At 43.2% G+C, this 25,235-nt stretch overlaps 1 protein-coding gene across 1 annotated transcript in view; it reads left to right on the forward strand.

Annotated features, from left to right (window-relative positions):
• ABCC4 (ATP binding cassette subfamily C member 4) overlaps positions 1 to 25,235 on the forward strand; it is a gene marked incomplete at its 3' end in the record, with an annotated part of 131,320 nt that overhangs the window by 45,141 nt on the left and 60,944 nt on the right. Inside the window, exons 9-12 of the mRNA XM_021705970.1 lie at positions 9,919 to 10,020; positions 15,148 to 15,237; positions 17,004 to 17,195; positions 24,971 to 25,065. Coding sequence (XP_021561645.1) covers positions 9,919 to 10,020; positions 15,148 to 15,237; positions 17,004 to 17,195; positions 24,971 to 25,065 — 479 coding nt within the window. The remainder of the gene's footprint in view (positions 1 to 9,918; positions 10,021 to 15,147; positions 15,238 to 17,003; positions 17,196 to 24,970; positions 25,066 to 25,235) is intronic.

Raw genomic sequence — 25,235 nt, forward strand, 5'->3', positions numbered from 1 at the left:
CTGTAATTCCAGCTACTTGGAAGGCTGAGGCAGAAGGATCACTGGAGCGCAGCAGGTAGAGGCTGCAGTGGCCACTGCACTCCTGTCTGGGCGACAGAGTGAGACTCCAACTCAAAAAAAAAAAAGGGCCTGACTAATTCCTTCCAGCTTTTAATAAGGGCATGGATACCATTCATGAGGATACTACCCTTATGGCCTAATCACCTCCTAAAGGCCTTTCCTCTTAAAATTTTTACACTGAGGTGTAAGTTCCACCCTGTGAATTTTGAAGGGGCAAATTCATTCTAGCCATAGCATCCGCCAAACCCACTGTCCCCTTTTCCTGAATAGCTCTCCCTAAATCGCTAAGGGAAGACAATCAACAAGATAAGGGCCTGGATCATAATAGTTGCTCAAGTATTTGTGCTTATGAATAGGTCTAAAATTAAGATGAGTTGGCTCTGTGAGAGGGCCTGGCAGGAACTTGAGTGTCCAGGCTATTAAAAAATGTACTTTGTTTTGTTTCTGATTTTCAATAGAGAAGGAGGCCCAAGAATAGTATTCAGTGAACGTATCTGATTTTAGGGAGGTGGGGGTGGAGCTTGTCATAAAAGCCAAGATTTTTTTATGATGAAGTTGTTGTTGTTTTTTAAAGACAGGATCTTGTTATGTTGCTCAGACTGGAGTGTGGTGGCTATTCCTAGGCATATTCCCACTACTGATCAGCAAGCTTCGATTTTATTTAAAAAATATTATCTATAAGGCAAATCAATCATACAGGGTCAATTCTGGTCCCCTGAGTTTATCATTCTTTCTGACAACAGGTTCAAGTAATATTATTAAGGGTGTGATTCATGCAGTTTGGGAGAACATTTTTTTTTTTTTTTTTTTTTGAGTTGGAGTCTCAGTCTGTCGCCCAGACTGTAGTGCAGTGGCCGCTCCCGGCCACCGCAGCCTCGCCTGGTGGGCTCCGGCGATCCTTCCGCCTCAGCCTTCCAAGTAGCCGGAATTACAGGCATGCGCTACCACGCCCGGTGATTTTTTGATTTATTGTAGAGATGAGGTCTCGCTGCCCAGGCGGGTCTCGAACCCGCGGGCTCAGGCAATCCACTCACCTCAGCCTCCCAAAGGCGCAGGATTACAGGCTGAGCCACCGAGCCCGGCTTAACATTTTTTATATAGCTTTTGCATCTTAGAAGAACGTATTTAGGAGTATACTTTGATCCTGGTATCATTCTGAGTGTATACTACAACTTTCGTGTGTATGTTGTGCTGCTGCAATTGTGTTGTTGCTGTTGCTGTTGTTGGCTTCTGCCTGTTTTGATTGCAGGTGCCCGTGTGTGCTTTGGGCCAGGGTTCTTGGAAGCCTTGACGTGTTATCATTTTATCTTGACAACAGTCAAGTGAGATGAGTATTAGTGTCCCCACTTTACAGAGAAAGAAACAGGTTCCTGCAACAGGTTAGGTCGCCCATCTTCACATAACTTATACATGTAGAACTAGGAATTCACTTAGAGCCCTGGTTTCTTAACCATTGTTACGTTTCCTGTATTGCAGCCTTAGTATCCTCTGACATGTGGAATGTTTCCTTTAGTGTTGTTTTAATAATCTAGTCTTACTTGAAAAACCTTCAATGGTTCTCTGTTTCCTTCAGACTCAAATTTTTGAACTCTTGGTGTAAGACTCACCTGGCCACATGGTGTGTTTCCTGGCACATGACCCTGCACCAGGTGGGGGGGACTTGTCTCTTTTCCTGCTTTGGGGTCTTTGCTCCCTTATTCCCTCTTTCCATTCCCCTGGGGTGCCTTCCCTTCTGTCTTTGATTTAAGCAAATGCCACCGAGCTTTCTGTCTAGCTCCCACGACTTTCTCAGTACTTCTGTTCCTGGCAGTGCAAGGCTGGATGAGGAAGCAGTTTCGAGTTGGGCATTGCTGGGACACCAGCCCTTGTGAGGTCTCGACCCACAGGAACTGGGTCTTGTCCATTGTGGGACTGGATCTCAGTCTTTCCTTTGTTCTGTGTGTCTGTCTGTTTCTCTCAGATCTGATTGGTCTTGGTGAACCTGCCACTCCAAAGAGAGGGGTGTGTCCAGCATTTGCATAACCTCTGTTGGCCTGAAACAGCTGGGCTTTCTTGGGCCAGGTAGATCAATAGAAACAGTCTTACTTGGTTAATAAAGTTAGTCTGACTACCTTACCACCTATCACAAGATAAATGAAAGTCAAAACCATGGAGCCTTATTTATGAACAGGTTATAATGATGAGAATTGACCAGGTAACTGGTGCTAGGCAGTGTTCCAAGGGTCATGTATACATTCCTTTACATCGTGCAACTCCTCCATCATTCCTGTTTTACAGATGAAGAAATGGAAGCATTGGAGGTTAAATGGCACTGGCAGGTCTTCCCAGCTAGCAGAAAGCTGATTAGAGGTCTCAGCCTGGTTGTTCTGTCTGAGGAGTGCGCATTCCTACTCCCACACGGGACCGTCGCTCAGGACGACTGAGCTGCAGATGCTGCTTCCGTGTGGCAGCCTGGTAGAGGCCACAGAAAACATTTGAGAGAGGACCAACCTCATTCAGGATATGGAGAGAACTCAGACTAAGGACTCTCTGGGTCTCGGTTTCCTTGTCTCTAAGTAAGGTGATTGGACTAGATGTCTGGGAGGTCATTTCATACTTTGTCTCACTTATTTAGAAAACCCTCTGTTTTAGTCAGGGTTCTCCAAGAAAACAGAACCAGTGGGGGTATGCGTGTGTACATACAGAAAGAGATTGAGTGATTTTAAGAAATTGGCTCACACCTGTAATTTCAGCACTTTGGGAGACTGAGGTGAGAGAATTGCTTGAGCCCAGGAGTTTGAGACTAGCTAAGCAGCAGAGCAAGACCTCATTTCTACAAAAAAAAAAAAAAAAATTAGTTGGGCATGGTGCTGTGTGCCTGTAGTCGTAGCTACTTGGGAGGCTGAGGCAGAAAGATCACCTGAGCCCAGGAGGTTGAGATTGCGGTGAGCCACAATCTCACTCCAGCCTAAGTGACAGAGAGATCTTGAGTCAAAAAAAAAAAGAAATTAGCTCACACCTGTGGAGGAGGCATGGTAAGTCTAAAACCTACAGGGTAGTGCGGCAGGCTGGAGACCTGGGAAGGAGCAGATGTTGTAGCTTGAGTCCAAGGACAGTCTTGAGGCAGAATTTCCTCTTTTTTCTCATAAACGCCTTCTTTCTCATAAAGGCCTTCAACTGGCTAGATGAGGCCCACTCACATTATGTTGGGCAATCTGCTTTGCTCAAATTCTACTGATCTAAGGACTAATCTCATCTGGAAAACACTTTCACGTTGACATCTAGGCAGGTTTGTTATATCTAAAAATTTTGCCTTCTAGTTTATCAATCACCTGGGGTGCTTATTAAAACTAAATTATTACACTTTGAATACTCTGCTTTACTAGGCATTGACTGAGACCCAAGGTATTGATGTCTTTAGGAAGTGTCCTCATGTCCCTGAGAATGTGCCACATTTGGGAAACATTGCCCTAGTTGTGGGGGTGAAAAAGCCCATGAGGTCAGAATGTATTTAGCAAATATAAAAGGCACTGGAATCACTTAAGAAGAAAGTCACTTGAGAGGAAGAACACAAACCACCTGTCTTGGTCTGTGCTAGTCTCTTGCAGAAAAAATTTGAAATCATTTATTCATTCAGTCATTTACTTTAGAAAATAATTGAGCCCTAGCTTAAAGCTGGCACCATGGTAGATGTTTATATCCAATGCACAGAAGTCCTGATCGCTGGGAACTTATAATCATCAAGTGGGAGTTGAATAAATATCAATTAAACCCGGTGTTGATGTGCATTTATGTGTCATTATCCTTGGAAGGCAAAGTCCCAGGTGCCACAAGGTGCTTTGGTAGAGATGGTGATGCCATTGTGAAGGTAGTGCTTCATGGAAGGCTCGAAAAGTGACCTGGAGAATTCTGGGGTTGGTGGTGGAGGGGGCTGGGGAAGATCGTGTGGACTGGGGCAGGTGGGAGGCGGAGGCCTTGCATTTCCATGGGAGAAGCTATGTGATAGAAGTTCTCAGTGCACAAGATGATCCATGTATTTTGAGAAACTGAAAATGTCTGAGTCTGCAGAGTCGAGGGTGTTAGAGGCCTGAGCAGAGGTCTGTATGGTGTTCTACTGGCAGTATTTAGGATTTTAGCTTTTTCGGAGTCACCCTGGCTGCAGTGGGGGAATGGGTTGGAGGAGGTGGGACTGTGGGGTCCAGAGGAAGCAGGGAGATGCATCGAGTGGCTGGTGCAGGAAGCAGTCCAGGAAGAAGACGATGTGATTTGGACTAGGGCCAAGTCAAGAACCTTGGATAGATTTGAGAGCTACTCGGAAACGTGTCTGGAGTTGGGTGCGGGGGTGGGGAAGAAGTGAGTCAGAAGGAGGGATCAAGGCCTGCTTTGGTTTCTTGGGCTGTAAAAATCATCTGAATTCTCAGAAATATGGAATACAAGAAGGGGGCCAGCTCTGGGGGAAGCCTGAGATGCTTTTGAAATATCCAGATGTTTGCTGCAAGACCCGCAAATGGGATCTGCCTAATTCAGCCTCCTTTGTTAGCAAATTGAGGTCACAGACAGTGAATGTAATGAACTGATCCAGTGTTCACTTTTCTTCCTTCCCTGGCTTCTCACTTGTGTGTGCTAATGAGCAATTAGAAGGTGGAGATGCCGGTAGAAGAGGAAGAATAGGTCTACCCAGTATACTGTCCGGGATCAGAACTTGACAGTGCTTGACTATATAGCTAGGCCGTAAGCTTGGTAGGCACCTAGAGTTTAGAAAATGGTGTTCCTAAATTCCTTGGATCTTGCTGCAGCCCTGTCCCCAGCAGACTCAGTGGACTGGGTCCTCTTGAATGATTTTCCAGTAAGACCATTTTGCCTCACCTTCTTCCTTTTGAGATATTGTTGGGTGACAGATTCAGTAGACAAACCCACACGTGGGCTTGATAATGTAGTGTTTTCTTTTTCACACATACTTTTCAACTTTCTCCTTCCCATGTCAGAAAATGAAGGATTTCTTAGGAAGTTTATAGGCCCTAAAAGTTCCCTTTCTTTTTCTCTTGGTAAGGAATGACCTGATGGCCTTGGCATTGAGCAAGTCCGATGGGATTATGAAAGCTCTTGTCTTCAAAGCACCAAAAGTCTTCAGCGACTTCAACAGCCAGTTAAATGTGGCTCTGAGGTTATATTGTTTCCAAAGCTGCTTAGGTTTCTGCCTATCATACACTCTGAGGTCAATCTGTTTGATTCGAGTTCCGACGTCACATACTTTCCCGCATGACCCGTTCTGGGGATGTACTTCCTCGCTGTGGTGGCAATTTAATTTCAGCTTTTTTATCTGCCTGAGTACTTGAGAAAAGTATAACCAGCCCTTCTGGCACCTTTACAAGCTGTTCATGTGTTGAATGTGTCTCATTTAACCACTGATTGACTAACTTCTCCAATCAGACCAATTGTTTATGGACAGAGCTCAATAGATTTACTTCCTTACTTTGAGCATAGTTTTTCGTTTTGAAGGCAAGGAATTTCTGTTCTAACATGTGCACACTGAATATTGAATTTGATGTTTTGGTCTACATTTAAGCCAAAATTTGAATTTTATATAGCCGTTTGCTTGTGGCTGTGCTCGTGTATACTGTGTAAGACATTTGTACCATAGCTAATGGTTTGAATAATTAAACCAGTCTGTGAAGAAGTTTTTGTTTGTTTGTTTTTGAGTCAGAGTTTCACTTTATTGCCCAGGCCGCAGTGCAATGGCACAATCATAGCTAACGGCAGCCTCAAACTCCTGGGCTCTGGTGATCCTTCTGCCTCAGCCTCTTGAGCAGCTGGAACAAGTGCACACTACCACACTCATCTCATTAAAAAAGTTTTTTTTAGAGACAAGGTCTCGCTAATTTGCCTAGGCTGGTCTGTGACTCAAGCTCCTGGGCTCAAGTAGTCCTTCTGCCTCTGCCTCCCAAAGTGCTGGGATTACAGGCATGAGTCATCACCCCGGGCCTGACTATGTGCTTGCTGCGTGGTGTTAGTTGGCGTCAGGTCTGTGTTCGTGTGAGTGAGTGAGCGGATGTGTCTGTGAGTGCGTGAGTGGCACATCTCTACCCTCTTTGTAACTATCAGTACCAGCTGTGGCCTTCCTGAGTTGGTTCCGAGCAGGATTAGCTTTTGGGATGGCCCTGGAAGGATGGGGTGGGATTAGGACTCAGGGTATCAAGGCGAAAGCCACACTAGGAGTGTGAATCAAGTGGTAGCGGGCCCTTGAAGGGTTTTCAGCACAGTGTACATATTCAGTTTCAAGAAGGTCCAGAGGGAGTGCCGTTTGGGCTAGGTTTGGGGGTGTTGGAGAAGGAACCAGGAAGTATCAAGCGAGCAGCAAAAAAATGTTATGAGTAATTCAAATGATTGGTAGTCAGTGAGCTTCTGAAACTGGGTTGTTTTAGGAGGAACGGTGAATTGTGGTAGAATAGGCCAGAATCATTACCTGGTGACCATGGGAGAGGTGGTGGAGAGGGCAGAGTTGCTGTGCTCAAGCTTGCAGCACAGTCCTCAAGCCAGCGTCTGTCTCCTTGCTGGAACATGGACTTGTGCAGGGAGAAGCAGGAGTGCCCAGTCCCAAGCAGGTTCTCAGTGAGGCTGGAGAGTGGGCAGGGAGCAGGTGAACAGGTGGTGTCTTGTGTTTGCCGAGTCTTTGAGAGAAATGCACAGGGCTGTATTTCCCTTTTCCTACACAGAAGAAAGTTTTTATTTTCCATTTTTACCAGTCGTTTTTTTGAAGTATAGCATAGCAGTCAAATTTGTAGCTCTTTGGGGTGGTAGACAAGAATTTTAAGGACTTAAAGGGTGTTTACAATTTTTAGAGGAAGAAATAGCTAACTTAGATAAGTGTCGTTTTCTCTTTCTCAAACATGCTCATTTCAGTTGCCTCTTTTATTAGGATTAGACTTTCCTGTGGATTCTAGAATACCCATGTTACAGCCATTTATACAAGGTGGTTTATTTTTCTCATGAGCTGCTATAACAAAGTACCAGAAACGTGATAACTTAGAACAACAGAAACTTATTCTCTTATAGTTCTGCAGGCAGGACATCTGAAGCCAAGGTGTCATCAGGGCCATGCTCCTTCTCGAACTCATAGGAGAGGCTCTTCTTCCCCTCTTCTAGCCCCTGGTGCTTGCTGGCCATCCTTAGAGTTCCTTGGCTGGCAGTTGTATCCCTGCATCCTCTGTCTCCATCATTCCTTGCCTGTATGTTTTCTGCCTGTATGTCTCTCTTCTAATAATGATATTAATCATGTAGGATTTTTTTTTTTGAGTCAGGGTCTCACTCTGTTGCCCATGCTAGAACACAGTGGCATGATCACGGCTACCGCAGCCTTGACCTCCTTGCCTCAGGTGGTTTTTCCGGCTCTGCCTCTTGAATAGCTGGGACTAGGCTTGTGCCACCATGCTCGGCTCATTTTTTGACATTTTGTAGAGACAAGCTCTTGCTATATTGCCCAGGTTGGTCTTGAACTCCTGGGCTCAAGCCAATCTTCCTGCCTCAACCTCCCAAAGTGCTGGGATTATAGGTATGAACCACCACATCCGGTTCAATCATGTTGGGTTTGGGACCCGCTGTACTCCAGTACGACTTCATCTTTCTTAGTTACATCTACAACAATCATATTCCAAATAAAGTCACATTTTGAGGTACTAGGGTTAGAACTTTATCTTTTGGGGGGATGTCTTAGTCTGTTTGGGATGCTGTAACAAAACACATCACGCTGGGTAATTTATAAAGAACTATTTATTTTTCATAGTTCTGGAGGCTGAGAAGTCCAAGATCAAGGTGCTATCAGGTTTGGTCGTCTAGGGAGGCCTGCTATCTGCTTTCAAGATGGTGCCTTGCTGCTGCCTCCTCCAGAGGGGAGGAATTCTTTGTCCTCATACAACAGAAGGCAGAGGGCTAGAGAGCTGAATACTGCATGAAGCCTCTTGTTATGATTATTTTTGAGTCAGGGTCTCACCCTGTCACCCAGGTTTGAGTGCAGTGGTACAATCACAGCTCATTGCAGCCTTGACCTCTTGGACTCAGGCAGTCTTCCTGCCTCAGCCTCCTGAGTAGCTGGGACTATATAAGTGCATGTCACTATGACATGTCTGGCTAGTTTTTTGAATTTTTATTTTTTATTTTTTATTTTAGAGACAAGGGTCTTATTGCCCAAGCTGGTCTTGAACTCCTGGGATCAAGTGCTCCTCCCACCTTGACCTCTCAAAGTACTGGGATTACAGGTGTGACCCACTGTGCCAGACTGAGGCTTCTTGTATAAGGTCTTTCATTCCATTCATAAGAAAAGAGCCCACAAGGCCTGATCGCTTAGTAAAGACCCCTCCTCTTAATACCATCACATTGACCATTAAGTTTCAACACCTGGATTTTGGAAAGGATACATTCAAACTATAGTGGGGGGACACAATTCAAGGAACCATTTTAGGTTCCTTGGCTAGCATGACACTTTCTTGTCATTCCTGTACCTGGACCACAGTGGCTGCTTCCAAGACCTAGGCAGTGGTGCAGGAAGGTTCCTGGATATTGTCACATTCCATTGGTTTGAACTTAAGTCCTGTGGCTGCACCTGGCTGCAAGGAGGCTGGGAAGAGTGGTCCTTGCTCTGGACTTCCATGCGCCAGCTAAAAATTGGGGATTTTGTTAACCACAGAATATTGAGAGCAGATTTTGATGACAGCCGACGGCTTCTGCCACATGTTCAAAATATTGGGGAGTGGGGGTGGTCTAGCTTGTTTTTTCAATTTCTGAGCCACTGGTGCTTTTCTCGTTGAATTTCAGCTGGTATTTGAGGAGCAGTAGGAAGTTTTCCCATATGTTATTGTTGGATTTGTAATGGTTAGCAGGACTCTGTTTTATTCAGTTACATTGCATTGAATAGCTGCTAACTCGTGTGGAAAATAGCAAGAAGTGGAAGGTATGGCCATTCCTGCTGTCAAGGAAAGGGCTCTAAGGAAAAAAGATAAGTGAGTGTGAAAAGATGCTTATAAAATATTTATTTAAAAAAATCATAAGAGCATTTTTTTTTAAAAAGAATGATGACTTAAGTGATAGTGAATGACAAGTTGTGATATGTTCATTTGGTACATATGAAGGAAGGGAAAGGCAGCGTGAATCTAAGTGCCCAGTCAGTCGGGTGCAGTGGCTCACACCTGTAATCTTAGCTACTTGGGAGGCTGAGGTGGGAGGATTGCTTGAGACCAGAGAGGCCACGAGTTTGAGACCAGCTTAGGCAGCATACTTAGACCTCACCTCTTTAAAAAAATAAGAATAATTTTTTAAAAAAACACTTAAATATTCATCCAGTGGGCCCAGCACACAGATGGGCAGGGCCAAAACTGCCTTTGGGGTTTTGGCCTTTGGCCTGTATTCCCTGCCTATCCTTTTGGGCCGTCTCGATTCCTGAGACTGGGGTTGGCCTTCACCTTTGTGTTCCCTAGCATCTGGCATGATGCTTGGCACATGGTGAGGATTCAGTAAATATTTGTTGGGCCATCTCCTACCAACTTGCGTGTTTTATGTTGGCAACACAAAAGTAAAACCATAAAAATATCCAGGTTCTAAGCGTGTTCAACTCGGGAGCAATATTTTTTTCCTTAGGAAGGAAGTAGTACACTTGTTGAAGAAATTAGAAAGATAGTTGCCTCTTGGGCATGAACTCTTCCTATGCTTATTTATTTATTTATTAAATAGATAGTATTTTCTGATGTGAACCAGTACTTTAAATGCTGTTGATAGAATTATCTGTAGGTTGTGTAAAGTTCAATATTGTACATTCCATGAAAGTCAAGATTTTTGTTTGTGCTTTTATTTCTATGGTTTAAACAATCTGTGCTTTTTCTTTTTCTTTAGGACTTTCTGTTACTTGATGAGATATCACAGTACAATTCCCAACTGCCATCAGATGGTAAAATGATGGTGCACATGCAAGACTTGAGTGCTTTTTGGGATAAGGTAACGTATCTTCCACTGCAAGAACATGACTGCTAAAAGACAGTGTGTGAACACATCTCTATTGTTTGAATAGAGAATTTTGAGATTTTACACACAGTATGAAATGTGACTTGCTCATTTACTGAAAATGTTATAAAAATTCTCAAAATCAGGAGTAAGGTTTATAATTAATAGAAAGTAGATATGAAATCAGACTAAGATGTAGTTCATCGCATTTGCAAAAACACTTTAAAAGCGTTACCTTATTTTGAAGTGGATGTCAGGAAGTTTAGATAGTGATAATGTTAGAGTTTATAGGATTGGACAGACTAGGGATGCAGTATGGAATGGGTTAACTGATAAGTTTGTTATAATTTGTTACAGAGACTTTGGGCTCATTGTAACTTTTACCTTAATGTTTTCAGATCATCCTATCACATATTGAGAAAGACCCAGCATTTGGGTTATTGCCATGGAGATGGGATGGGAGCTCCCCTATTCTAAGAGTATGTGTGGCACTGGCTACCTCTGGCAGGGAGGAGGCAGCAGGCAAGTGAGGCCAACTCCAGACTTCCTCACAGGAGGGCTTGTCTGGCTGGGAGGTAATAGGCAAGGCTATAAGGGTTTTCCAACACTTGGTTGACTGACATTTAGGCCAACAGAAACAGCAGCAGGGGACACCCTCCAAAAGTGTTTGGACTTGCAGACTCAGTGCACCCCCCTTTACCCACAATTCCAGTGCCTTCCTCCTCCCGAGTCTGTGGTCCTCTACAAATCCTCCTGTCTCAGTCTGGGTTAGTTGAGAAAACAACTAGCACAGGAGGGGGGATTTCTGCTGGGAGTTCATCCGCTAGGTAGATGAAGAACACATACAAAGGGAAAGCAATGGTAGCGGAGGCCACCTCAGACTGGCCTTGGCAGGAAACTGCACCCAGCCCTGGGGTTTGAGGTGATATCTCCCAGAGGGCTCAGAGGCTGGCCACCAACAGCAGAACCCAGGGGTCTGGCTACCTGCAGGAGTTGGCACCACAAGGCGGGGGGCTGTTCTTAGGGCACTAGGGCCTCTTGGGCTGCTGGAAACAGGTGGGTGGTGCTGGCACTTCTTTCCTCTCTCCTCTCCCTTTTCTCCTCTCCCTTTCCTCTCTGCAACTGACTTTGAGTTGAACTGAAGTTTGTAGGAGCTGAGATTAAATAGATATTTGAGTAGCACTTTGTCCCAGCTTCTCTCCACTATTTCTGTGGTGCAAATGTGAAAACTCCCTTGGTGCCTCTTTTCTGTACATGCTTGTGGCTCTGAGTACCCTGCTACCTGTGTCATGTTCACCTAATCCTGATGCAGTGCATTGCAGTCCATCTCTGCCAACAAAACAGTGATGTGTTCCTGCATATATAAAACCACATCACTGCACCTTGTGCACCTACAAAGTCACACAAGGTGCATCGCCTGACCCGACAGTTTCTCCCTACCTGCGTGTCCCACTGTAATACACTTTAAGCATTGACCAAAGCACCATTAACACTCCATTATATAAAAAAAAGCACTCTGGGTGAAAGCAGTTGAACTAGTTGAAGCACTGAGGTAGCTAAACACTGTGTAGGCCATTACCAAATTTCTTTTGTATCAAACTCTACAACGTTATAAAATGGGCTGTTTTGTTCCTATAACATGTTCACATATTCATGGACTCTCTCTCTCTCTCTCTCTCTCTCTCTCTCTCTCTCTCTTTTGAGTTGGGAGTCTCAGTCTGTCACCCATACTGGAGACATGATCCTGATCGGGCCATGGTTTACCATAGCCTCGACTTCCGGGGCTCAGGTGATTGTTCTGCCTCAGCCTCCTCAGTAGCTGGGACTGCAGGTTTGCACTACTATGTCTGGCTAATTTTTTGATTTTTTTGTTTTTGTTTTTTTTGATAGAAATGATGTCTCGCTGTGTTGCCTAGGCTGGTCTCAAATTCCTGGGCTCAAGCAGTCCTCTTGCCTTGGCCTCCCAAAGTGCTGGGGTTATACCCAGCCATGTTCTTAGACTTCCTTCACAGTTTGTATTGTAAACAGAGCACTTCATTCTGTTTTCTGGTCCTTGTTTGTGGAGCAATTTTGCCCCATGCTGGAAAGTCATCGGGTCATGTCTAGTGAGGTCGTGGGTGAGAGTGTGGGAAGGGGCGCAGACATTGGGGGGTTTGGAGAAGCTTAGGAGGAATGACTAGTGTGCTGCGTGGGAAGTTAGGAGAAAGAGATGGACCCCAGCAGCAGCTTTGTGGATGGTCCGGGAGGTGTTTAAGGGAAGGTCTTTTCTGTGACCTTAGTCTCCTTTATGAAATGAATGAACTTGCACTCATTCTCTAAGTTGTAAAATTGGTGGCCCCATGGGAGCCTCCACCTCTCCATGGGGGCAGGGGTTTTCATCTACTTTGTACACTGCTGTGTCCCCAGGGCCTAGTCCTGGGTCTGGTGGAGAAAACGGGCTCAGTCAGTGCTCGCATCAGTGTCTGGGGAGCTGGTGTGATGAAGGGGCTGAGCCACCTGAGCCGGCGAATGCTGCCCCCTTCTGGTCATAGGAGAGCAGTGCCAGCCCTGGCCTCCTGGTGGGGGAAGGCACACTCCTGCCCTCAGAAAGGCCCTGATGGAAAGCTGCTTTTTGTATGTAGCTCACTCTCTTGGAGTCGATGCTGAGTAAAATGTAATTAAATCAGAAATAGTTGTTAGGTACATGGGACGGAATAGAGAAACTGAAAAAAAAAAGTTTCTCACGTATTGAAAAACAGCTTCTTCTGGGTAGTTTTTATACTTCCAGTAAAATCTGGGGCTAGTTTATGAGTGATTAAAAGTAACTGACCATTTTGTTGTGTGACCATTTTATTATGTGGTATGGGACATATTTATAAGGCATCAACATATTTTGGTGTGTGCCTGTTTATATAGAAATAATTGTGATTGTTTTGGTAAGTGACCATTCAGTTATTTCCAGAGGAACTTTTCATTTTGAAAATTATCTAGAACCTTTTTTTTCTTCCCCATACTTTTAGTATTTTTTTTTTTTTTTGAATTGGAGTCTCACTCTGTCGCCCAGACTGGAGTGCAGTGGCCGCTCCCGGCCACCGCAGCCTCGACCTGCTGGGCTCCGGCGATCCTTCCGCCTCAGCCTTCCAAATAGCCGGAATTACAGGCATGCGCTACCATGCCCGGCTGATTTTTTGATCTATTGTAGAGATGAGGTCTCGCTGCCCAGGCGGGTCTCGAACCCACGGGCTCAGGCAATCCACTCACCTCAGCCTCCCAAAGGCGCGGGATTACAGGCTGAGCCACTGAGCCCGGCTACTTTTAGTATTTTGACATTTTCCTAATCATGTGTGCCCACTTGACATGTGGAGGGCGGTTGTTGAGTGCAGGTCCAGAGAGTTCTGGGTCATACCTGTTTGTGGGCTGGGTCACCTCAGCTTTTTTAGATTGCCTGTGGGTTGACCTCACCCTGCTTCCTTCCTCCTTAAGGATTGGGCCTTCCTTATCCCAGGGATATTCTTCCCTTCAGGGACTCTAGATTCACTTCTGAAGAATCCTGTTCTGGAGTTGAGGAGGCTGTATTGCCTTTGATTCACTCTTGATCGTTTTTCTATGATATGGATGAGCATTTTCCAAAGTGTGTTTTACTGAATTCTGGCCCCTGAAGGGGACACAAGGGTTTGGAGCTGAGATACATTTGCTAGCTTCTCCACCACCAGGTATTCCTTAGGCAGTCAAGGCTTTCGGATCCACTCTGGGAAATTCAGATGGAGAGCATAAGTATGAGAGTAAAGTCTCTTCCAAATTCATTGCACATGGCGGCTCTTTTTACTTCATTTTCAGTAGTTATTCTCAATTTTCTTCAGATAGTGTTGCTATCTGGGGTTGGACTAAAGTTCTGACAGTTGGTGATTCCTACTATTGAGGTTTTAAACTCTCAATTTGAAACCATCCTTTTCCTTATTTATACCATCTGGCGTTTGCCTTTTCAAAAAGTTAGATAATTCAAAGTACTGGTTGTCTTTGGATGGGAAGCAGAAACCTGCTCATTTGCTTTTCCATGCCCTGCCTTACTCTTTCCTTTCCCCCTGCACATACTTTAATCATATCAGTGAATTTTTTCATACTTAGAAGCTCCATATAAAAGTAGTGAATTTGGTTTGGTCTGTTCAAGAATTAACTGAACTGTAATAAACAGCATTTTTAAAAAAAAAACATTAGCAGTTGTTGAGAATGTTTTAGACATGTAGTATATGTAAAAACATGCATGGACTCTTAAATCGCTCTTAAAGCTAACAGATGGTTGAGGAATGTGATTTCTGGTATGTGATGAATATTTGATCCTTTTCCCCCTCGCATTGGATTGTGTGCTGTAGCACGTGAATCCATAATGTTTATAGTAGTAGTAGTGTGTTGGCCCTGTCTACTCAGGATAGATAGTGCTTGCCTATAACATATGACACTGAGACTATCTCTTTGACTCAGGATCTTATCTTTAATTTTGTTACTTCCCATTTTTGTTGTTAAATGAGCGTTGACCATCATTTGCGGAAGTTCATTTGCCAAGAGTGACTTTACACTGTAAAATGTCTTCTTGTTTACTGAGCTACTGAGATCTGTTCTTTATCAAGTGAAAATGGAGAGATAGCGATGTCGTTTCTTTATCAAGGGCATGCCGTGTACTTATGCTGCCACCTTGTGGCAGTTAATGAAGTAAAAGCTTAAAACCAGGGGTCCTAATGAAAGCTTATAAATGACTTCCCATACTGAATATTATGTTAAGAATTTAATTTTAAATTCTTAATTTTAGTAAGTTAGTGTGAGCCATGGAGTTTTCACTTCTAGAAGGTTGCCTTGTTGCTTTTTCCTACCTAAATTCTGTGGATGTCTAGAGCTGCAATCATATGGAAATCTGGTCTAAGGGAACGGGCCTTCCTTAAAGAAGGAAGTTGCTAAAGGACTTCAAGCCCCACAAAGAAGTGGTGATTGTATGAATAGGACTCCAGGACACCATATCTTAAATTAGGAAGGAGACAGATCTGGGATGTGTTGTTGTATCAATGATTGCTGTATTATTTTCTGTACTTTGTAAAGCTGGCTTGTGTACTTTATTGAAATGGGCACGTTTTTATAAACTTTAATTTGTAGGCATTAGAAACCCCAACGCTTCAAGGCCTTTCCTTTACTGTCAGACCCGGTGAATTGTTAGCTGTGGTCGGACCCGTGGGAGCAGGAAAGGTAAGCTTCGATGCCTTTTGGTAGCTTGATGCAACCCTCCTTCCTATATTAGACTCTTGGAGTTGAGCCCAAGGCTGTGTGTCCCATAGGTTTGAACTGGGTATGCCTGGAATGACATTTCTCAGTGCACAGAATATTCATTTTACAAGGAGGTTACGTGGCCAAATAAATCTAGGCGGTACATAACTATATTTTCCTTGATGCTTCAAGTTGCACAATTGGGAACTCCTTGTCTAGAAGTTGGACATCTCGATGAATAAAATTATTTATGTAACCTCTATTTGGGATGGAATGACTGAGACAGAGGGGACTTCTTTTTGTCAGAGTGGTCCCTGGAGGTTGTACTAGGTTTGTCTTCTGAAAAACTTTAAACGTGTCTTCACATGACCTCTCCAAGTCACATGAATGCACATTATTAGTAAATGTGCAACCAGTTGCGTGGCACTGTGCTGAGGGTAAAAGATACAAATACGGGAGGGGAGGGTGTTAAAAAGAAAACCCTGGAATGATCTTTTGGAGGTCAGGTTCCTTGTAGTATACTCTGAATGTATTCTTCCGTATCAAATGGTCAACCCAAGTTTTTATCTGGAAGTTTTGAGAAGGTTGCGTCACCAATTGTGGAGGAAATGTCCCAAGTTGTGGCGAACAGGTAACTGGCTCTTCCACCATGGCACTGTACCTGGCCACACCCTGCTGAGTGTTCAGCAGTTTTTGACCAAAAGCGGCATGACCCCTCTACCCCACACTCCCTATTTACCTGGTCTCATCCCAAGTGACTTTTTTTATGTGCCTGGATGAAAAAAAGTCCTCAGAGGGAAACATTTTTGCTGATGTGGCAGAGGTGAGACAAACAAACAAACAAAACAGCAGGAGTACTAAGAGGCACCCAAATTGATGAGCTCAAAAACTGTTTTGAGCAGTGGAAAAATCATCCCAGTAGGTGTATCACATGAAACGGAGAGTACTTTGCAGGTGACTGAAGCTTAAACATGCATGAATAAATACAACTTTTTATATATAAATTCCACGGGGTGGGCTCCCTCCTTCTCTAAGCAAGATCCCAATGCCATTGCCCTCCAGAAGCGCCCAGTTTTTGGAGCGAGACAGATATATCAACAGATGATTCCCGTTCAATGTTGTAAGCACTCTAATAATGGCAGGCACAGACCCACCACACCTGTGTGTTGGAAAAGACTTGAAGAGTCACACATATACTTAGTCTCTTGCATTCCAACACAACAAAAAATTTAGAAATCTAAACATAGGAAGTATAACTGTTAGGGTGATTATTTCTTTTATAATTGATTTTCACTCTCCAGAAACATGATCCCAGGGTGCCTTTAAATAAAAGTCTTTCCTAGCTTTTTTGGGAGCAAAGATATTGTCCAGTAAAGGATACCTGCATGCAGAAACAACTGCATTCCGTATGGGCTAGATGAAATATACATCATGTTTGGCTACTCTGTTGCTATAAACATTCTAACTTGGTCTTTTTTCCACATACCATTTCCTTTGGGGGAAACTGTTTAGGGCAGAGTAGATTGTTACACTTCATTTTATTAATACGCCTTATAAAACGTTAGTTTACATTGGCCAATAGTGTTATTTCCAATTTTTTATTGCAACTTCCAGCGCCGTACTTTATCGCATTTTAAATGCAAGAATTATGTCTATCAAACCCTTGGGCTGGGCAAAGCTGTGTTGCAGTGGCTTCTTCTATCCTGAGTGTTGACTGTGAGCCTTTGTTTTTTAACCATCTGTTTCAGTCATCACTGTTAAGTGCAGTGCTCGGGGAACTGCCCCCGAGTGAGGGCCTTGTCCGCGTGCATGGAAGAATCGCCTATGTTTCTCAGCAGCCCTGGGTGTTTTCAGGAACTGTACGGAGTAATATTTTATTTGGGAAGAAATATGAAAAGGAACGATACGAAAGAGTAATAAAGGCTTGTGCTTTGAAAAAGGTGAGTGATGACTTTTATGTGTTTCATATACTTAAGTGTCAGGGTGAAATCATTGTTAATGATTTTATTTTTGAAAGGTCTTTTTTTTTTTTTGAGTCGGGTTCTCACTTTGTCCCCCAGGCTGGGATACAGTGGCATGATCATGACTCACCATAGCCTGTATCTGCTGGGCTCAGGTGATCCTCCCGCCTCAGCCTCCCGAGTAACTGGGACAACAGTCAACAGCGCATGCCACCACACCCTGCTAACTTTTTGATGTTTTGCAAAGATGAGATCTCACTATATTGCCTAGGCTGGTCTCGAACTCCTGGGCTCAAACAAACCTCTCACCTCGGCCTACCAAAGTGTTGGGATTGCAGGCTTGAGCTACCACGCCCAGCCTATTTTGAAAGATCTTTGACTGTTATTTAATACTTTAAGCCAGTTTCCTGAGTGTACACACACACACACACACACACACACACACACACTCTTTCTCTCTCTCTCTCTCTCTCTCTCTCTCTCTCTCTCTCTGCTGTTTTAATCCTGATGTGATGATGTTATTCATAGGATGCTCTTTTTAGGAGTTAAGTTGGTTGTGTGATATTTTATTCACTTTTAACTTTTAAAAACATTTGTGCAGAATCTTCACATCCTCATTGCTCAGCGTCAGCCTTGGTCACTTGTGGCCTATCTTGCTCCCTCTCTGCTTGCCTTGTCCCTACCCCAATCCTTCCGAAGCAGACCCTAGCCTTGATCGTTTTTGATCTATGCACGTTTTATTATTTATCTTTAGAAGATAAGAACTCCTTTCTGGGGGACAAATGACCTTATCACACCTATGGAAATGACGGGAATTCCTTGCTGCCATCAGCTGTCTAGTCAGTGTTCACTGTTTCTTAGTTATTTCCTTAAAAAGCCTCTTTACCCGGTTACCCGTCAGTTTGCATCTGACTGCAGATGAGGTCTGCACATTGCGCCTGGCTGATGCCTCTTCCTTAGGTCCCTTACAGAGGATAGGTTTCCTTCTTTCCACTTTGCTTTTGACTAGCAATTTATTATTTAAAGAGAACAAAATGTTGTAAAATCTCTCTTTTAAAAAAAATTTTTATTTTAAAGATGTGCGGTACAATTCAGGATTGGGTATACAAATGGTCATCGTATAGGTAAAGTTTGGACTTCCCTTTGGTTCCCGTTTTGCCTGGTTTGAGATCGGGCACCCTTACTGATGTTGTGTCTTCCCCCACCCCCGGCCCTGGCAGTATCCCGCTACTGCCAATCCCTTTCTTATAGTATTATGGTAAATGTTCATGGTCTGCTTATGAGCGAAAAATCTCTTTTTACTACTGCATCATTTCACCAGGAGAGAGATTGTTTTCAGAAGTGACATTTCAGAGACAAGGGCAAGATGAAATATTGAATTGTAGATTTAGGTTTTAATAAAATTGGTAGATGATTGAAAACTTGAGCATACTTAATAGGAGAATATAAGTTAGCAAATAGAAGAAAAGGTAAATTTGAATAAATATCTGTTCTGTTACTCTTGTCGGGCGGTTAGAACGAGTGAACGGTGGTGTTAAAGGGCTCTCCCTAGGGTCTGAACCCTGCAGCCTGGCCTCCAGCTGTTCCTTTATCTTGTCTGGAAAAGGCTGCCACAGATTGTCAGAAGTACGATGCAGAAGGTTTCCTTCCAGCCAGCTTTGGGAGGAACGAGTAATTTTGCTTGAACAATGGCTTGAATGTCATAGATTGTATTCTATGGCGATGTGGACAGCAGCATAATTGCTTGTTTAATCGGCTTTTATTGCTTTCTCCTGGGTTATTACATGTTTGATTACATGTTTTTAGAAATGACATTAGCTTAGCAATCATGAGCTAGATTTTTATTAAATAACATATATTGTATTAGAAAAGACAGGGTAAAGCAAATGTAGAACAGAAATAGTAGCCGCTCTCACTTATTCAAAGTTCACCATGTGTTAAATTTCTCTCTCTCTCTCTCTTCCTCTCTTACACACACATACACACACATTCATATGTGCACACAAAGGCACAAGAGTTTTTAATTTTTTGCCATCATTTCTCAGTGTCTTTGTTATTGCTGTCCTCATTTTATGGTTGGTGAAATGGAGGGTAAAGAGATGAAACTATTCACCTAAACGCTTGTGGTTCAAGTTCACACCTGTATTTTCATAGCTCCAGATTCCATTTTCCCCTCTGCCAGGCTGCCTCTCAATTGAGGAAGTTTATAGGGCGGAACTGTTTTTAAAAATGGGGTGATTGTTGACAGTGGAATGTGGAAAAAAAGCAGTTCTCAGGCATTTCTTTCTCACTTCACTCATACTCAGCTTCTGATGCCCACGTCAGATCCCAGATTCCCAGGCCAGCGCAGCCCTGCCTCTGTCCTCCCCATGCCTGGACGTCTCTGGAGGGAAGCAGGGGTCGGGACAGTGGCTTTCACCTATCATCTTCCATGGCCACCTGGGAAGGCTGGGTCAGTAATGTGGACAGTGTCCCAGGCTTTGGGTACCCCAGGGCTTCTGTGTGGCATTCACACAATGGTATGCATTCTGACTGCAGTGGGAATGGGGTCCCCTCAGGGCTGGGCTGCACAGTGATTTTCTAGTTTGTTCTTTGATATTTATAAACATGGACTATTATCCTGCTTTGCACAGTCCCATCGTTGGCAGGTTGGTTGGCCAGGATAGAGAAGTAAAGCAGAACAAGTCTTGGCTGTACTTTGTCACTTGCTGGCTGTCATTTTGGCCACATCATGTTACCTGTCTGGGCCCCTGATATTTCTGTTACAGAATGGGGACACTGCCTAATATAGTTTCCAAGAGGTTTTGCCGCTGTTCTAAAATGCCATTTATGGCTCTAGTTAGTAGGGGGACAGCAAGGTCCTTGAGAAGCCAGCAAACTACTTAATGAGTTTTGAGATCCTTTGCTGATCTCCTTCTTGAATCCGTGTGTTCATGGGCAGTCATAAGATGGCCATAGATAATAGGAGCTTTCTGGAATTGTTTTGGCCCGTAGGTACAGAGACTGCATGTGTAGTCATGGACAGTGGACAGAAGCAGTGCTGGGTAGCTCCCGGTGTTTACCTCCTTTGCCTTTTTTGTTAAATGGAGGAGGGGGGTATGGGAGGATTGTTAAGACAACAGGCAATAGCTGGAAACTGCACAGCTGCCAGGTTTTGGGTAAGTAGTAGCTATTGTCACTATTATAGCCCTTTTCTCTAAATCAGTTAATAAGATAACTATTTCTTCTTCCAGTTCCCATCCTCTCTCCTTCTCCCCTCCAAAAAAATTCCTGGAGGAAAAACAGGAAAAAGCTGATTTCTCATATTAGATATATTGATCACTATCCCAATTACAATATATTATACTAGATCTAAATGTTTATTGCGCTAAAACATGTCTGGGATAAAATAACAAGATAGGAAGTAATAATTCACTTTTAGCAGTATTACTTCAGTCTGATTACATATTCAGAGCAACACTGTTTTGTTTGTTATAGGACATGCCTCAGGAAGCAATGTCATACGGTCAGGTACTTGAGGGGTAATAGTTAAAATCCTAAGGTCCTGGGGTCACACAGCTCTGGGATTCAGTCTTAGTACCCCTTTACTAGGCATGCGATTTTAGCTAATTGTCTCAATCTTAAAAACCTCAGTTTCTTCATCTGTAAAATGGAGATGCTAATACTATCCATCTCAAGCTTTTGTGAAGATACAATTCGATCATGAATTTAAAGTGCCTGATTGCTAGGTGCATAACAGGCCCTCTGTAATGTTAACTCTTATGCGTGAGAGCCGCCAGTTCTAGTTAAAATCGCATGAAATGGAACTTGTTTGAAAGAATGTATCTGAGTGTATAAGTTCCATTTTTTGAATTGATATTTATATAGGTATTCTATACATAGTATAATAAATAAATGAAGAATAAAAATATTGTTACCTTAGTGGATGTAACATATTGTGTAACTTTTGTCTGCATATTTTGTCTGCATATTTTAACCCTTGAATATGTTTAGAACTTTTAAGTATATTCAAAGGTATGGTATTGATAATTTTGAGTTTAACTTTTTTCATATAGATTGCTTGAATATACAAACTCTTTTGTGGTACCCACCAACTTCTAGTTTCTTTTTATATTTATCATATTCCTATCAGCTTGGACATTTTCCATCAGATTGCTTTGGCAATTATAAAATAACTCTTGCTTTATCTTTTTCATCTTTTTTATTTTTATTTTTTTGAGTGAGGTTCTTTGTCACCCAGGCTCTGGAGTGCAGTGGCATGACTGTGGCTCACCTTCTGACCTTCCTATCTCAGCCTCCTGTACCACCATGCCTGGTTATCTTTTTCATCTCTTTATTGGGAAAATTACCTCATTTCCCTGTGACATAATAGAAAATAAGAAATGCTGAGTATAAAAGGAATACAGCTGGATGCGGTGGCTGGATGCCTGTAATCCCAGCATTTTAGAAGGCTGAGGCAAGAGGATTGCCTGAGCCTAGGGGTTCGAGACTAACCTGGGCAACTCGGTAAGACCTCGTCTCTACAATAAAATAATAAAATACAATAAAATAATAAAATCAAAAAATCAAAAAAATTAGCTGGGCATGGTGACACACACCTATAGTCCCAGCTTGGTAGGCTGAGACGGAAGATTGCCTGAACCCAGCAGGCTGAGGCCATGGTAGCCGTGAGTATACCACTGCGCTCCAACCTGGGCGACAGAGTGAGACTCCAACTCAAGGAAAAAAGGAGTGTGGATCCAATGAGGCAAAATCTAAATGTGGAGACTGAACTGATTGCTGCTTCTGTGTGTAAGCCCAGAGACCTTCACGTGTTGAGCTGTTTCAGTATTGCCGTTACTTTTAATATATCTTTCAGCAACCACTTGGGGTAGCACGAAATGAAAGGCCATCAGGCTGTGAACTGAGAAGAGCTTGGTTCAGATTCCAGCCTTTCCTTTTAGCAGCTGAGAGTCCTTGGACCGGTTATATAGCCTCACTTCGTCTCAGTCTCCTTATCTGTGAAGTGGAACCAGTATTCAGGTTGCAGGTTGCAGGTTGTTGTGAAGATTAAGATAATATCTGGCATCTGGAACAGTGGTTGGTGTGTATTTCTTACCATCCAGAGCTGATGAAAGGATGGATAGACCGTGGACACATGTAAAAACTATGAACAGAACAAAGTGGGCTTTTTCCTTAGAAATACAAACAAAGCTACAGGGTCTAGCAGAAAGAGATTATTTCTGACCGGGAAAAATGCAGGGATGGGTTCATAGAGGGGATGAGTTGGGTCTAGACAAAAGAACAGAAGATGGACAGGCCATGATGGGAAGGGCAGTTCCACACTGAAGCAAAGCTGTGTGCAAAGGCACAAGGCCCTACTCTCTGTCTCTGGAGCCCAGGGAGGGCCTCATTAAGCATTCCAATAGCCTCCTCCACTGTATGCGCCAAACCTTCATACCTTTCCTGCTTTTCCTCTAGTTTGTGTTTCTGCTTTTCAGAGCAATTGTAGATGAAGTAATTGGTTAGTTTTATAGAGAGGGTACTCACATAATAATGCCTTCCTCTTACTAGGAGCACTTCTCATTTCTGCTCATCTCATGCTTTCCCTTTAACCAAACCAGAAAATCATGGTTAGGAAATTAGCCTGACTGAGATTTTACTTCAAAACCTTTGAAGTATTTTCCCTATCTGAGGCTTGTCCATAAATAGTTTGCCAAGTCAACAACACTCAAGGTAGTTGTATCATCAAAGTGCTACTCCCAGACTCAGAGAGGGCTCTTTCTTATTCCCTACCTGTACTCTAACTGAAAGGGTAGATTTTAAGTGCCTTCTCTAAAAAATGACTAGGATAGCTGTACTATGACTTGATGCTATTTTGAGAAAGAAAACAAAACAATGTAAAATGAAGGCATAAAAACTAAGCAGAACACATTATAAGGACTGTCAGCAATGAAACGGAGGCCAAGTGAAAAGTGTGTGTGGCGGGGAGGGGGGCAGAAGGCTGGGAACCTATCTTAAAATGGTGCATTGTTTTTTATGAAAATTAAAAGCAAGAGACAGTTACTAACTTCTGAGCTCAGCAAAGCCAGAATGTGAAATAATGAGGAATTTTCATAATAGGGCCACAGCTGCCTATCACTTAATGCAATCCAGGTCACCTTTGAGCATGTGGGAGACTGTGCCTGTGTGTAATCCACCAGGGAGTGGATTACAATGGAGATATTCTCTTTGCTTCTTTTTGGTGGTGTGCTTTGCTTAGTGTGATTCATGGTGTGAATGGCTTCCCACCCTTGGTTGGGTCAGAAAATATGTCTCAGCCACCAATAGCAAATTACAATGAACTCTCTCCCTTTTTCTGCTTGTAAGAGGGTGTTCATACACTTATTTCTTTGAATTCCTCTAGCATCCTATGAATTTAGTAATTCTTGTTTTTCCATGACATTTTGTAGGAGAGGGAACGAGAGAACTTGGGGAGGTTAGAAGACTTACTTGTTTGTCGTAGAAGTCCCAATGTACCATTTACTTTGTCCCCAGATGTCAGAGTAGAGACAAAGAAATGAAGGTTTGTTCTGTAAAAGGGCTATTTCTGTAGAGTCCTGGGTTGATGCTTCTAGGGTTAATTAGTAACTAACAAACTCCTCTAAACTCTGTTTGTCTATGCCAGGGTCTGTCTAGTGGTAATTATAGGCAATCCAAGTAAATATTTCTAATGTAATATTGTGTAACTTAAACCTAATTGTAAAACCTGTCATTTTCAGTATGTTCTTGTCATCATCTTTTTTTTTTTTTTTTAATGGTACTGTGCTTTGTCAACTTATTGCTTAAATAGTATTCAAATATAACTTTGGTTAGGTTCCCAGATCCTCAAATAAGAACTTCTTATCCTTCTTAGCTTTTGTTTTTCCTGGCTTGCATGGAACAGAATCTACTTAGTGCAGCCGATCTGCTGAGTGTCCTTCGAGCACTCGTGTTTCTTTCCTTCTGTTTTTTTCTGGCCAGGCTTCCCTTTTTGCTCTTATTTCTTGGGTAGCTTTGTCTGTTACTCTATCATGATGCCTTCAGCATCACTGCAAGACATAGGTCAGGTGTTATGTCTTCTCTGAACATGGGAAGATGAGGCACTTGCATTTGTGTTAATTTTTTATTGTCAGCCACTCATGGTGGAAACGCTAGGGACTTTGTTTCCTTCATTGCTGAATTCACTATGCCCAGAACATTGCCTGGCATGTAGTCAGTGCTCAATAAATTTCTGTTAAAATGGTTATGTGTAGGATGGGTGCGGTGGCTCAGCCAGTAATCCCAGCACTTTGGGAGACTGAGGCAAAAGGATTTCCTGAGCCTGGAGGTTCGACACCAGCCTGGGCAACTTGGTGAGACCTTGTCTCTACAATAAATCACGCCAGCACTAGGCGTGGTAGCATGTGTCTGTAGTTCCAGCTACTTGAACTGCCTGAGCCCAGCAGGTCGAAGCTGTGGTAGCTGTGAGCATGCCACTGCACTCTATCCTGGGTGACAAAGAGTGATCCACCAACTCAAAAAAAAAAAAAAAAAGGTATATGCTGTAAAAAACTAGAAAAACTACAGCATCAAAATAAATAAAGCACCTTGAGAAATTTTGAAAGTTTCAGAGTTATAGTTTTGTCACTATGAGCTATATATTCATTGCCATTGATCCAATATATGTATATTTCTAAAGACTTAACACACAGAGTTTAGGGTGACAGCAGGAAAACGCACTTTAAGACCTTCCCCCCTTTCCTTTCTCCATCTAGGATTTACAACTTTTGGAGGATGGCGATCTGACTGTGATAGGAGATCGCGGAACCACACTGAGTGGAGGGCAGAAAGCGCGGGTCAACCTCGCAAGGTAGGTTGCATTCAGCAGTGGTGGTGAACACGTAGGACCCAGTTATGCTGCATGTTGATGGGTCCTATGTGAAGCATCTGTCGTCTTGGAATGAGCGTCCAAGTTGTTGTGTGTTGTCGTGATTCTTAGCTGAGAGTCGGGAGATGTGGCACCTTCTTCCGTCTGATACC

This window comes from Carlito syrichta, unplaced genomic scaffold, assembly GCF_000164805.1.
Source record: "Carlito syrichta isolate Samal-C Ts95f unplaced genomic scaffold, Tarsius_syrichta-2.0.1 Scaffold314864, whole genome shotgun sequence".
Taxonomy (NCBI): domain Eukaryota; kingdom Metazoa; phylum Chordata; class Mammalia; order Primates; family Tarsiidae; genus Carlito; species Carlito syrichta.